The sequence below is a fragment of the Colossoma macropomum genome, unplaced genomic scaffold, assembly GCF_904425465.1.
Source record: "Colossoma macropomum unplaced genomic scaffold, Colossoma_macropomum, whole genome shotgun sequence".
NCBI lineage: Eukaryota > Metazoa > Chordata > Actinopteri > Characiformes > Serrasalmidae > Colossoma > Colossoma macropomum.
Window position 1 is genome coordinate 19,134,792 of NW_023494796.1, and position 15,094 is coordinate 19,149,885.

At 38.7% G+C, this 15,094-nt stretch overlaps 1 protein-coding gene across 1 annotated transcript in view; it reads left to right on the forward strand.

Annotated features, from left to right (window-relative positions):
* si:dkey-92j12.5 (multiple PDZ domain protein) overlaps positions 1–15,094 on the forward strand; it is a 90,304-nt gene that overhangs the window by 65,083 nt on the left and 10,127 nt on the right. Inside the window, exons 30-37 of the mRNA XM_036583417.1 lie at positions 2,564–2,685; positions 5,246–5,454; positions 9,339–9,430; positions 10,669–10,714; positions 10,939–11,019; positions 12,603–12,829; positions 13,635–13,800; positions 14,268–14,351. Of these exons, the coding sequence (XP_036439310.1) occupies positions 2,564–2,685; positions 5,246–5,454; positions 9,339–9,430; positions 10,669–10,714; positions 10,939–11,019; positions 12,603–12,829; positions 13,635–13,800; positions 14,268–14,351 (1,027 nt within the window). The remainder of the gene's footprint in view (positions 1–2,563; positions 2,686–5,245; positions 5,455–9,338; positions 9,431–10,668; positions 10,715–10,938; positions 11,020–12,602; positions 12,830–13,634; positions 13,801–14,267; positions 14,352–15,094) is intronic.

The window sequence follows — 15,094 nt, forward strand, 5'->3', positions numbered from 1 at the left end:
GTGCACAGTTCAAAAGCCAGTATTCATGATGGTATAGGGGTGCATTAGTGCACATGGCATGGGTGACGTGCACATCTGTGAAGGCAACATGTTTTGGCAACATATGCTGCCATCCAGACAACATCTTTTTCAGGAAAGGCCTTGATTATTTCAGCAAGATAATGCCAAACTACATTCTGCATGTATTACAACGGCCTGGCTCTGTATTAAAAGAGTCCAGGTGCTAAACTGGCCTGCCTGCAGTCCAGACCTGTCACCCATTAAAACATCTGAGACCCTGAACTGTTGAGCAGCTGAAATCCTATATCAAGCAAGAACAGGAAAGCATTCCACTTTGAAAACTACAGCAGTCGGTCTTCTCAGTTACCAAACACTTACAGAGTGTTGTTAAAAGAAGAGATGAAGAAACACAGTTGTAAACATGCCCCGTCCCAACTTTTTTGGAGCATGTTGTTGGCATCAAATTCAAAATGGGCATATATTTTCAAAAACAATAAAATTTCTCAGTTTCAACATCTGATGTTGTCTTTGTAGTATTTTCCTTTAAAAATATGGTTTACATGATTTGCACATAGTTGCATTTTGCATCCCAACTTTTTTGGACATGGGGTTGTAATACAGTCATTGAAGCTAGCCTCTAACAACAGTAAATTAACAATTAGCTCTAAATAAAGGCAAGCTGACTTTCTATTCTAAAGTATAAATTAAATGTTTTCACTTAAGAAGATGCTAATGCACCCTAGCTACTGTTTAAAACAGTGATAATGAGCAGCCAGTTAATTACCAGTGACTAAAAAGGCCTAATAAGGCCCTTACAAGGGCATCATAATTTTCCTGATGCTTTACTGTCCTCGGGGGGTCCGGGAGCCCCTAATGAATCACTTGGGCTCCCTGAATGTTTCAAAATTTAAATTCTGGGTGGTTCCTGAAAAAAAAACTAATAATGCTGTTGTACTGTCTATTAGGGAAAATAGACACTCAAATACAAATTCAGGGAAGGGTCATTGTGTAGCCTGCTTCTCCCACAATCTGCAGGCTTCTGTCTTTGGTATTCTTAGCTATCTATAGATGTGGCAGTGGTCTGATTCAGGGTGATGCTCTAGCAAATTGGTACACCTAGTTGGTGCAACTCTAACTATGCCCAGGATACCTATGAAAAACTTGACAGTGTGCCATAGCATATTTGTAAATCTGAAAACTTACTCCATTTCCCAAGAGATTTGTATAAAGAGTGAATTGTTACTAATTTCTCCAAACAAAGACAAAAGAGAAGATGTGTAAAATCTTAATTAATGTGTGGAAGGCCGCAATACCAAGTTAGAAAATAGCATTTCCAAAAGAAGATTTGTTACACCAAATATTTTGTAGCCATTGAAGCTGATGGTAGGGGTGTGCATTAGTGCACATGGCATGGATGTCATGACATCATTAATGATGAACAATAGATTCAGGTTTGGGAGCAACATATGCTGCTGTCAAGACAACCTTGCTTTTCAGCCAACCACATTCTGCATGTATTAAAATAGCAAGGCTCTGTAATAAGAGTCTGGCTGCTAACCTGACCTGCCTGCAGTCCGGACCTGTCAACCAATGAAAACATTTGGTGCATTACAAAATGAAAAATACAATAAAGGAGACCCTGAACTGTTTGTACTATTTTCAATAAAATATAGGGTTTAAATGATTTGCACATCATTGCATTCTGTTTTTATTAACATTTTGCACATTTGTCCCAACCTTTTTGGAAACAGGGTTGTAATTATTAGGACTCATGTTTATGTAAGTAAATGAATGCTTTATATTTCAAAATATATAACTATTGAGTTCAGAGTGTAAAATAACTAAACCATAAATAAACTGTATTTAAGTGGTTTGATTTCTATGTTGTCCTTTTTACTAGTGAAAACTGAATGGTTAATAATTCAAATGGTACCATTTATGAATGCATATCATCACTGAACAAAACCTTGTGTTTCCAAAAAGGCAACTTTACAGGAGAAGGAAAAACATTCTTCACTTTTAATAGATATTAATAAAGAAGCTATTTATTTCAAGTAAGTTTGGTCCATTCATCATGAAATATTGATGGCAGTTTCAAATTACGTCAAAAATGGAGATATGACAGTGACAATATGTAACTATTATGTAACTTTGTAACAGTCATTAACAAACTATTAAATAATTTTATTATAAACTATTATAAAGTATTACCTTCATAATGGCTAGTTTCTGACCACAAGGCCGATATTGACCAGACCTTTTTCAGCACAGCAATGTTACTGGAGTTTTTACACATCAATATCACTGCCAGGTTGAGAGTAGTCCACCACCCAAAAGCGGCTCTGAGGTCAGAAACTGACAAGGGCTAGAGGATCACTAATATAGATCAACTTTACACCAGCAAGTGGAGCTACAGGGTAGGTGCTTCTAAGTGAACAGTGAAAGTAAATGACATTATATGGAAATAGTACAATATACGGAAATAGTAACTGTGCATTTCTTGTTAGCTTACAGGTAACAAGCTGTTAAAGAAATCTTCCCACCCTGTTCCACCTCCCCTAAGGCTGCCCTCAGGGCCCGTCTGCACGGTAACAGATGGAGTGACAAGTAAGAGCGTTTCAAAACGGCTGAGCAGGCCTTCAGAGATTACACAGCACAGCGAAGAGGAACAAGTTTCATGCTGGAGTACGTATGTGTGTGTGTGTCTACCTAAAAACTGACTTCAAAGATTTCAAAGTGTTCATAACTTATGCTCAAGATATCAGTATAAACCAAGGACAAAAGGACATATATGAGTGTGTCTGTGCAGTACCATGAGCTCAGTCATTGTGTATATTAGCATTTACTAGCATGTACCTGCATATTAATTTCCCAAATGCACTGAATCATGAAGATTATCTGAAGAATACTCATGAATTATTCAAAGTGATTTGTTTTTTTATAAGTATGTTTTTTAGGTTTATAGTTACTAACTTTTTTTTCAGTCTGTCATAATTTGTTTTGAGGATGTTTTGGTCATCCTCTAATCATTCATCAATGGTGTGTTTCCAAACACAGGACATTGTTGGCCAGGCATTCTTTGATGGTATGCAAAAGTTTGGGCACCCCTGGTCAAATTATGTTTTGTTGATGTTCTGAGTGAAAATAAGTTAACACATCCTCCACTGTGAACACACTTCTGCTCATGTTAATGCATAGTTAGGCCTGTGCCTAACTATGCATTAAAAGTTATGACACATTTTACATATGTTTTAATTTTTTTTCAATGTGTTCAATTCAGCAAATAAATGCACTGTATTCACTAAAATTGGCAAAAATTGTCATAATTTTGTTTCCTGTGGATGTCAACTTATTTTCACTAAGTTTCACTAAGTTGATCCTCAACAGTGTTAACTTACACAGCAGTTTTAGCACAGAAGCCCTTGAAATATCGGTTAAATCTGTCTAATGCTTCTACTTTTTAAAGTAATTATCTGCCAATACAGTTCTGATATCATCATGCATACCTTTTTATAAAATCATACCTGTTCAAGTTGTATGCAAAACATGTAACAAGAAAATCAGAATTGTCCAGGCTATAGTCTTCTCTGTGTTTTTTTTTATGAATGTAAAAGCTGAATGGAACAAGCAAGACAGGAAAAATATAGATGCCTTTAAACTTTGTTGCCTGAGAAGACTTTTGATAGTACTTTGGACAGCAAAGAAAACAAAAGAACATATCCCCAGACAAATCAAGCCTCATCTCTCACTTAAAGCCCAGATAACTAAACTGAAGCTTATTTTGGACATATCCTGAGAAGAATCAGTTCACTGGAAAGAACCATTATGCTTGAGAGTTGAGCGTGAAAGAGGACTCATGGATGGCCGTTTAGAAGCCTGATGACTCAAACAGCAGACAGAATATTCTGGAGAAACACTATCCATGTGGTCGCCAGAGTTGGAAATGACTTGACGACACTTAGTCGTTAATAATAATAATGATGATAATAATAATCATAAAAAAAACAACAAAAATGCTGTATTATGCACTATATGGACAAAAGTATTGGGACACACCTCTTAATCATTGAATTCAGATATTTCATTCAGTCCTATTGCCACAGGTGTATAAAATCAAGCACCTAGCCATGAAGTCTGCCTTTTTTAAACATTTGTGAAAGAAGGGTCGTTCTGAAGAGCTCACTAAATTTCATCATGGTACTGTAATAGGATGCCACCATTGCAACAAGTCAGTTTGTGAATTTTTTTTACTAGATATTGCACGATCAACTATGAGCAGTACTTCAAACACGTGGAAGCACAGCCACGAACTGACAGGCCACGTAAAGTTACAGAGCGAGGGATGAGGTGCATAGTCCATAAAAGTCGCCAACGCTGTACTGACTCAGTAACTGCAGAGTTCCAAACCTCCTCAGGCATTAACATCACAACTAAAAACTGTGCGCCAGGAATTTTGGCCAAGCAGCTGCATGCAAACCTTACGTCACATTTACTGTTACAACATGACTGTGCCCCAGTGCACAAAGCAAGGTCCATAAAGGCATGGTTGGTTGTTAAAGTCCATAATGGTGTGAGTTTGGGGTGGAAGAACTTGACTGGCCCGCACAGAGCCCTGACCTTAAGCCCATCGAACACCTTTGGTATAAACTGGAAGGGAGATTGTGAGCCAGGCCTTTTTGTCCAACATCAGTGTCTGAACACACAAATGCTCTTTTGGATTAATTGGCAAAAATTCCTACAGACACACTCCAAAATCTTGTAGAAAGCATTCCCAGAAGAGTGGAAGCTGTTATAGCTGTAAAGGGGGGACCAACTCCGTATTATGCCTGGGGATTTAGAATGGGATGCTCCTGTAAGTGTAATGTGTAGGTGCACCAATACTTTTGTCCATATAGTGTATGGTGTTCTGTTACTTTGTACACACTTTAAAAAGTTCTGTTTACAGTTGCGGGGGACCTTTTTCACGCTTTCAACTGTTCTTCTGGAAACCAAAAAAAAAAAAACAAAAACATGATTTTGTGTGTTATTGAGTCAAAGGCTACAAACTATTTGAGATTTTTTGTCAGATTTTACCAGTGATTTCAACTATGTTTTTGAAACAGAAAAATGGTCTTCATGTTAAATTTTTTAGGTCTCTCTCTATTCAAAAAGAAGAGACTCTGGTCTTAGTTTCTGAACACCAAACATGTTTTAGTTGATTGACTACATTTGGGAAAAATGTGATTTGGACTGTGTGTCTGTGTAGGCCGAATTTTGCAGAGGTATGGCAGTCTGCCTGGACAGCTGAAGCTGGTTGAGTTGAACTGCAGCACAAACCGCTCTGGTCTGGGTCTGTGTGTGACGGGAAGCAGAGACAGAGCCCGCGGGAGAATGAGTGTGTACGTTTCGGAGGTTCAACCTGAAGGGGCAGCCGCTGCTGATGGGCGAATCAGAGTGGGAGATGAGCTACTAGAGGTGAGGTCTAAGCATTAGAGTACAGACTGCATAGTTCACCATCTCTTGGGTTATGTACCATTACGTACGTGCTGGCTTCACCGCCCCGATGGAGAAGGAGAGATGGGTGAGTAGTGCACCCCCAGGCTCCTTGGGGGGATCCCCAGCTCAGCCGGTGCATGCTGGCCTTCACCTTCATTGTTTCAATCAGCCCTTTCACTCACGCACATTAGACTTCTTGGTTCATGTTTCAAGACTTGTCAGGTAGCTCGCTGCTGACCCAGAGCATCCTTTGTACGCAGACTGAGAATAGTCTGGCCCAGTTGAGATCCACTTCAAAGGTGGAGGGGCCCCATCCCCTTCCCCCTGCAGGGAGAGAAGGCATGGATGGATGGGGTCCATCTGCCTCCAAAGTGTCCCTGGGGGTAAATGCCGAAGATGGGGAGGGAGGGCGCCCTACCAGGCCTGGGGGTAGTGTTCCTCAGCCCTAAAAAGAAACGTGGGGGGACCGTGTGGGCCCACCACCCACAAGGCAGAAACTGGCTCTTGGCACATGGAACATAAACTCACTGGGAGGAAAGGAGCTGGAGCTTGTGTGGGAAGTTGAGAGGTACCAACTAGATATAACTGGGCTCACTTCCATTCACAATGTCAGCTCTGGAACCGAACTCCTTGATAGAGGTTGGTCCCTCTCCGACTCAGGAGTTGCACAATTTAAGGGGCCTTGTTTTCGAACACCAAATGACCCAAGTGAATATTGAGGGTGGAATGTTTTTAACTCCCACCTCCAGGAGAACTTTTCTCATGTGCAGGAGGAGGGGACATGGATCCCGAATGGACCCTGTTCAAAATCTCCATTGTGGAAGCTGTCAGGCGTAGCTGTGGGCAAAAGGCTGTGATCTTTGGGCCCTCAAACAGAAAAACAGACTTGATTCTGTAGTGGAAATCACTGCACAGGCTCAAAAACACAAAACCACTGTCTGGTTTTGTAAACACAGTTTGTCACTGCATCCACAAATGCAAGTTAAAACTCTACCATGCAAAGTAGAAACCACATATAAACAGGATCCAGAAACACCACTGCCTTCTCTGGGCCCAAGTTCATTTAAGATGGACTGAGGTGAAGTGGAATCCAAATTTTAAATCTTTTTGGAAGTCATGGATGTCGCATCCTCCAGGTTGGAGAGAATGGGGACCATGAGGTTTGTTATCAGCACACATATGAAAACCAGCACCTGTGATGGTCTAGGGTGCGTTAGTACACATGGCATAGGTGTGTTGCACATCTGTAAAGGCACAATTAATGCTAAACAATATAGACACGTTTTGGAGCCACATATGCTGCCAGATGACGTGTTTTAGGGAAAGCCTAAAGTATGTTTCAGCAAGACATGCCAATCCGCTTCTGAATGTATTACAAAAACATGGCTCCGTAGTAAAAAAATCCAGCTGCCTGCCTGCAGTCCAGACATGTCACCCATTAAAACATTTGCTGCATTAAGAAATGAAAAATACAACAAAGGATACCCCAAACGGTTGACCACCTGAAATCCTATATCAAGCAAGAATGGGAAAAGATTTCACTTTCAAAACTACAGCAATTGGTCTCCTCAGTTCCCAAACACAGAGTGTTGTTAAAAGAAGAGGTGGTGCAACACAGTGGGTATATGTTTTCAAAAAAACAAACAAAAAAAATTCTGAGTGTTAACATTTGATAAGTTGTCTTTGTACTATTTTCAATTAAATATAGGGTTTAAATGATTTGCACATCATTGCATTCTGGTTTTATTTACATTTTTCACAGCGCCCCAACATTTTTTGAAACAGCCACTTTATCAAGTACACCTTGTTTCTGCATGTATTGTCCATTTTTTCAGGTCCTTTTACCATAGATGCACTTTGTAGTTCTACAACTTAAAGTTAGTTGTCGGGACCAAGAGCTATTTTCTTCCTTGCCCAAAGCCCCGACATATGATGGTTTTTAAAATCTAAACTATTCTGTGCTGTGGTTTTGTTCTAATTATTGTCTTAATCACTTACAAAAATAAACAAAAATAAAATAAACCAAAACAGAAAGGGGATTCAACCAAAAATAAAAGAAAGTAGAATAAAAGACTTCAGCCGCTGAGTTCTTATGGAAGGGAGAAAAAGGCTTCTTCTTTATTTCAGCATCAGGTGGCACAGGGTCTCGAGAGACCCCAACTGCACAAATACAGTGTTCCAAACAACAGTTTTTATACCATTTATCTGGGATAATGTGCTATCCCCCCGCCTTACTTCTCAAATTTTGATATTAGCTCATTCTCTAATAGGTGCGTCTCCTTGTCCATCAATTTGGCCATTGCATGATGAGCTCACTCCTCAAAACTGGCTTCAACAGGTTTTTACCAGTCTGCTCTACCTTTCAAGGTCACCTACCTTGCCCCTCTCTTCACTGGGTCAGTAGGTACACACAGGCCTCTCTGTGAACCCAGTGGATTTCCAGTGTCTAGAATCTCCTATGCAGACAGTCTAAGGCCTACTCTTTGTGAGAGAATTAATATTCTCTGTTAGGCAATACTTCCTATTTGGTTATTGATTACAACATCTAATCTCTTTGATTACTGATTAAGGGAATATTTATGTAAAATCTCTGTCATAGTTCATCTTTTTCTCTGCATACTTTGTTAGCCCCATTTTACCCATTTCTTTAATTGTCAGGGCCCTCACAGAGCAGGTATTATTTGAGTAGTGGATAATTTTCAGCACTGCTGTGACGATGTGATGTGGTAGTGGCATTTTAGGGTGTGCTGGTACGAGTGGATCAGACACAGCAGTGTTGCTGAAGTTTTAAACACTGTGTCCATTCACTGTACTCTCTGTTAGATACGCCTACTTTGTACCTTGTAGATGTAAAGTCAGAGAAAATAGCTTATCTGATGCTGCCCAGTTTGTGTTAGTCATCCTTTAGTCTCCCCTCGGTGGTCTCAGGACACTGCCCAGAGGAAACTGTTCGCTGGATATTTTTGGTTGGTGGACTTTTCTTAGTCCAGCAGTGACACTGAGGTGTTTAAAAACTGGAACAGCACTGCTGTGTCTGATCCACCTGTATCAGTGCAACACACATTAACCACCACCACATCAATGTCACTGCAGTGCTGAGAATGATCCACCACCCAAATAATACCTGCTCTGTGGGGTCCTGACCATTGAAGAACGAAGTGAAAGGGGGCTAACAAAGTATGCACAGACAGATAGACACAAGTCTGTAAGGATTTTAAATAATAAAAAACAGTGTCAAAATACTTGTCATCCCTCACTGTAATGCATTTTTAGGTTAATAGTTACTGACTGTAGCTCATCAGTGGCAGCACAAAGTACCCTCTAGTCCAGTGGTTTTCGACCCTGATCCTGGAGTACTCGTGTCCTGCACGTTTTGTTTTTTTCCTGTTCCAAAACACCCAGTTCAACTCAGGAAGGGCTTGCAAATTAACTGCTTTGTTGGATCAGGTGTGTTTGGAGCAAGAAAAAACACTAAAATTTGCAGGGTGGAGGGTCCTTCAGGGTGGGAAACACTTCTCTAGTCCTTTAATGGAAAAGGACCACCATAGGACCACAGCTAAACAGAAAAGGTATGTATTTCTAAAAAAAATCGCAACTCAGTGTATTTTAAAAGGTACAGCTTCTTGTTCCTTTATATGAAGAGTAGCTTTTATCTAAATAATGATTCAACAGCTTTCTTTTCTGAACTATTGCAAATTGCACATATTGAAAACACTCGAAAGATTTAAGTGCTGAATAGTACTGACATCATAACAAGGGTATAATTGTAAGAAGTTTGAAATGTCTCCAGACAAGCAGTGTATAGATTATAGATTTGCTAATACAGGTTTCATTCAGATCTCGGGTGTTTTTGTCTGTTGCAGATCAATGGACAGGTATTATATGGTCGTAGTCACCAGAATGCTGCTGCTATTATCAACAGCGCTCCATCCGAGGTTAAGATTGTATTGAACAGGTGAATTATACACATGTATACATGTACAATCTTATGTGGCATTTTCTGCAGGATTTCTGTTTATTTGCTGGGTTTGAAAAAACTAGTGATGTACATTTGCTGGTTTGTTTGTTTTTGAATAAACATACTTTCAAATAAACACAAAAACTACTAGATAGCAAAAAAAACACTTTTATTAATGACAATCTAATTTGAATTAGACAAAACTGAGCTGATAATAAATAAAAATAATTTACATAAAATTAATCTAAACTTACAGAGAAGAGCTGGTCATCCAAAGCAATGAATTCCATAATTTTTAGTTACACTTTGCACTTGGGCAGTTGTTCAGGAATTATTTTTTCATGGATCGATGTTGTCAAGTGGTATTAAACCTGTAATTCTTGAGTGTCATGCCCCCCGATTCTTGAAAAGTAGGATGAACAGTGATTATAAATCACTTGTCTAAGTCCCTCTGCTGCAGCTCAAACTGTTTGAACATGTCTGTGCAGACCAGTGCTAGAGAGCGAAGAACAGTGTTTTTAAATCTCTGTTTCTCGTTTTCATAATCATTCAAATGACTTGTTAAGTGTCCGACTGTGGCACTTTTGTTGTAGTCCTATTTAATCTTTTGTTAAAAACCATTTTCAGTCAAAATGTTTCAGTGGTCGAAATTTCAGTGCATACCTAAACATGCAGCATAAAATGTGCTACGACATTTTCACATGCCACATTTTGTTTTTTTTCTAATATGTTAAATTCAGCAGATAAACAGCAATTGTGTACAGAAGTGTGTTATCTCTAAAGGATGTATTTTATCACTTACAAACTCAACAAAACATGGCATTTAGGCTGTTAGGACAGTATTAAGAACATTTTAGCAATTTAGTTAAGTAAGTTGATATGCTTCTGTAATGCTTCTTTCTTTATTTGGAGTTAGGATAAGATCATTTGGATAAGGAACTGAAACTTTTTTCTGTTCTTAAATTCAATTCTGTGTGAAGTTGTCATAGTTACTAACCAGGCATTTTTAAAGATTCTAGAGTTAGGAAATTTCTGTAATATAGCCCATGGCTCTCAGTCTTTCTCCATTTTGCAACATGCTTTGCTTTCAATTACTGTCCACAGTTTTCTTCCTAATTCTTTTGTTGTCTCAGAAACAGAATTAGCTAGATGAGATACTTAGGAAGCCATATGCATATACATATGTATGTACCGTTTATCCTCATACTTATGCTCATATTTGATTGTCTCCTAAGGCGTGAAGCTGCATTGGAACACATGGCTGCAGAACCAATAATGGAGGTAACAAAGATCATTCAGACTTAAATTAGTCTTTAAACTTTTAAACTGGAATTATGGAACAAAGCTTATTAATGATCGAAACTATTATGCATAGGAGAAAGATCTGGTGCTTGAGTATTGAACCACAATTGAATTTCTCTTGATTCAAGTAACGCTACTTCTATAGGCTTTTTTTCTTCTGTAGGCTTATATGTGCATTATCACTGTGTATCTGTTGTATGCAGACAGACAACTGTCCCATCTTATCACCCTCTGCTGTGGATATTGGCATGTTCAAGGAAGGCAAGCCTGATGGCTTAGATCAGGTAAACGCTAGCAGACACATAACCACAACATGCAGATAAAATGACTTTGTTTTTCAAAATTTCGTTTTTGAAGTATTTTAGGCCCAGTCACTCAAGAAATATTTTGTGAGTGGAAGTACCTTCATTTCAATGGAATTTGAAACAATAAGCAGTTTAATGTTGCAGACTTCCAGAGTCTAGTGTGAAACCAAAAAATCTCGAAGGCACTTCAGAAAGAGTCCAAAATAAATTGGTTCAAATGTAGCTTTGGTGCAAAACTGTAATTTGCAAATGATCCGTTCATTTTAAATAGAGAAATGCACATATTTTCTCAACACAGAACAGCATAAACACTGCTGCCGTATTTTTGAATGCTTTTGAACTCCAATTATGGGACTTTCTAATATTAATGTTATGGTTCTAAACTGTGGAACTCAATTCCACCTTTTATTAGACAGTCAAGCTCAGTAAACACTTTTATGAAATATTTAGAAATGTATCTCTTTAACTTAGTATTTAATTAAAACTCTACATCTCTTGGTATTTATCTTTTTTAATTTGTTCTGTGTCCTTGTCTTGATTTTGAAATTTTTAAATGATTTTAAATTATTACTCACGATTTCTTCTATTACTGTTAAGCTTTATCACCTGTATGTAAGCGCTACAACTTTGGCTGTGTTAAATTCTTAAGGGGCAGAGCTTCATATAGGCAGCACTAAAGATCCAAAATGGAGGAAACGTAACTTTTAGCAGTGTTTAAGCACAACCTTTTAAACCCTTGTGCCACAAATAAAGAGAGACTACGAGATGGTAGAACTGTCTCTACTGTCTGTAAATACTTTTGTAGTTTTACTCTTTATGGCTGGTGAGTTAGCCAACTTCACATGCCAATTATGTCATGGACACCAGCTACACTACTTAACAACAGTTTTTAATATAGCTCTGTGTACAGTATGCTGCAACAAAATGAAAGATTTTTCATTGCCAGTTTTCTGGTCCAGCCTGGTCATGTATATTTTGCAAAGCAATACAAACTACAGATTTGTAGTGTGACTACAGCTTTACACAATTCTTTCCCTAATCCCGAATGTGGTCAATTAACCAGAACATGTTTGGTGTCTGAAGTTTGCCTCTGTATGTTTTACACTAGAGCTACCAGGCCAATTAACAAGTAATGGAAGCTTGTAACGCACCAATTAGCATTATGCTACCTACATACCTAAATCAACACATATTTACCTCAAACCAAATAGAAGTACGTATAAGTAAATAATGCTCTGCTATGGCAACTGCAGACTGAGAATTCTAAATTCCAGTCAGTCATACATGACATAGCGAGTGATGTAGCAAGTGAGCATATATGAGCTCAACACTCACTTGCGAAAGCCCTCCTTCTTGCTTCTTGCTTACATTTTGAGCTACAAGATTTCGTCCTCCATGGGCTGAATTCCTTCTCTGTATATCATTGTCCTTCTTTTTCACTCTTCCCTTGAGCTTGCTCGGTCAAGGGCTGTAATTTAGTTGAGCACTAGGCAAGTATTCATGCTCGACCCAGGACTCAGAAGTTTGGCACCCTCGTTTAATTAGTTCTTTTCTTTCTTCAGTCACTACTGGAGGCCAGGATTTCTCCCTCTACGATTAAAGTTTACGTGGCCGCCTTGGCTGGCTACTTATCCTTAGATGGGGGCTACTCTCTGAGTTCTCATAAGCTGATAGTCACACTAAGACTGCCACCCTGGGATCTTCCATTGGTGTTGGAGTTTCTTTATGGTCCTCCTTTTGAATCAGCGGATAAAGTCATCCTAAGATGGTTGCCCTCAAAGACATGTCTGTAAACTACATGCACTTTCTGTTAGCACCTGTTATCTCCAATCGTTTTTTCCTCCCTGACATTGCGGACTAACCCAGCCTTCCTGCCCAAGCTGCTATCTCCAGAATTGATCAATCAACCTATTCATCTGGCATCTTATAATGAGAAGTCAGACCACAGAAAACATAGTCTGTTTCCTGTTCAAGTCCTTAGATGCAAATGTAACTTTGGTTATGTGAGTAGTGGATGCCAGGGCGGTATTTACAAGTACTTACTAGTGACCAGGAATGTGTGGGAAGAAACCAGGTTCCTGAGGGCATTTGTGAGTGATTGTCAAGCTTGTATATGTTCACTATGTCATACATGACTGATTGGTATTCAGAATTCTTGGTCTGCAATTGGCACAACAGAGCATTATGTTCTATCCATCCATAAACACAGTTACATTCGTAACTAGTGACAAAGTATTGCCTAGCTAAAAACAGTAGTAGCAGCCATATCAAATCCTGAATTTTCTGCGTACAGTTTTTCACAAAACTTGTCAATTTAAATTAAATCTCTCTCTCTCTCTCTCTCAGGAAGGAAGGAGCATCTTAGAGAATGAACAAAAGCCTTGTTCCTTTGAAAGGAGCAGCATCAACCACCTGAGTCCCTTTAACATCTTACCCAACCACAAACCTTTCAGTGATCCTTCCTCTGCTTTTCGCAGCAGATCAGCAAGTACCGTTCCTCCTGGCTGTTACACCTTGCCCATGTCTCATAGTACATCAACCAGTCCTACACAGAATTGTCATCATAGTCACATCCAATGCTGTTCCCTAACCAGTCATTCTGACACTGGGCTGCCTTGCTCCTCCTGCTATCCATCATACTCCGTGAACACTGACCCCCTGAAGTGCCCTATCATACCCGGCCATTTAAACACCATAGAACTTTGTAAAGGGCACTCTGGCCTGGGACTTAGCATTGTCGGTGGCTGCAACACATTACTGGTAAGCATAGGCTGAGTTTGAGTATTGTGCTGTGAGGTGTTACACATGTTTAGTGTTTTTTATGCATGCAAGTGGACACTCGTACTGAGCCTACTGCCTACTACTTCAAACAAACATATATAAACAAACCAAGGGGCACATTTACTGCAGAGGGAGGGGCTAATTTAGCAGGTTATGTACTAAGAACCTCCATACATGAACATAGGTACAACTTTATTATTACTCTTGGAGAAAGTACTGAGATGCAGGGATGAAGTCTTTATTTGAGAGTGTGTTGTCCGTCAGTTCAACAACAGTTCTAGCATACAGACTTTTTTAACTGTATATTTCCCCTGCAGCAGTGAGGTTTTAGGCCAAAACCTTATCTGAAATTTTAAAAACAAAAGTAAAACATTAGGGTTTGTTTGCCTTGCAAAACTCACTTTTTCACATCTGTTCTCTCTGTTCTGTCTTTCTGCCTGTCTCAGGGAGTGATTCTGATTCATGAGGTGAATGAGGGAGGTGCAGCTCATAGGGATGGGAGACTACTTGCAGGAGATCAAATTCTTGAGGTACAGTATTTTAAAAACTTTCCAGCTTATCTACTCCCAGCTTATTCTACTTGTTCAAATGGTGCCTTGTGAGTATGCAAACTCTAAAGTTTTAAACATTTTCTCGATTAAAAATTATGAAAATAGTTTTTCTTTGTTATGAACTCTTATGCTCTAGCAGTAACGTTTCAAAGCCAATATAGGTGACTTGTCTGCAGATTTTAAAGAAAAAACAAGACATTTAAGGCCCGTGTTTTTTTTTACCTCAAGAATTTTTCGAAGATACACAATATTTCACAATATTTATTTTGTTAGACATCTGATCAGTTGGAACAGAGAAAAAAGAAACAGTAGTGCTACAATAAAAAAAAAACATTATTAAAAACTGTGAATACAATGTGTTTTATTCAATATTTTGCATACTGTGTTACGCTAAATACAGTTAAATGCCACAAATTTTTCTCTCTTTATAATGAAACAGTTGATCAGTGTTCTATAAGTACCTATGATATCCACAATAAGTTAAGAAAAGCATATTGTATTGTATTGTAGCATATTTTTTTATGATAACGATATATATTCTCAAATTATCCAGCCCTATTGACCTTACATCTCCTTTATAATGTATTTGGCTGTACCATGCATTTCTTAGATTGTCATAGACTTAAAAATAGATAGACACTTCAGCATTAATAGTGCAGTTTGGAGAGTAAGAATAAAGACTAAAACAATACTGCAAAGAATAGAATAAACTTGGATCACAG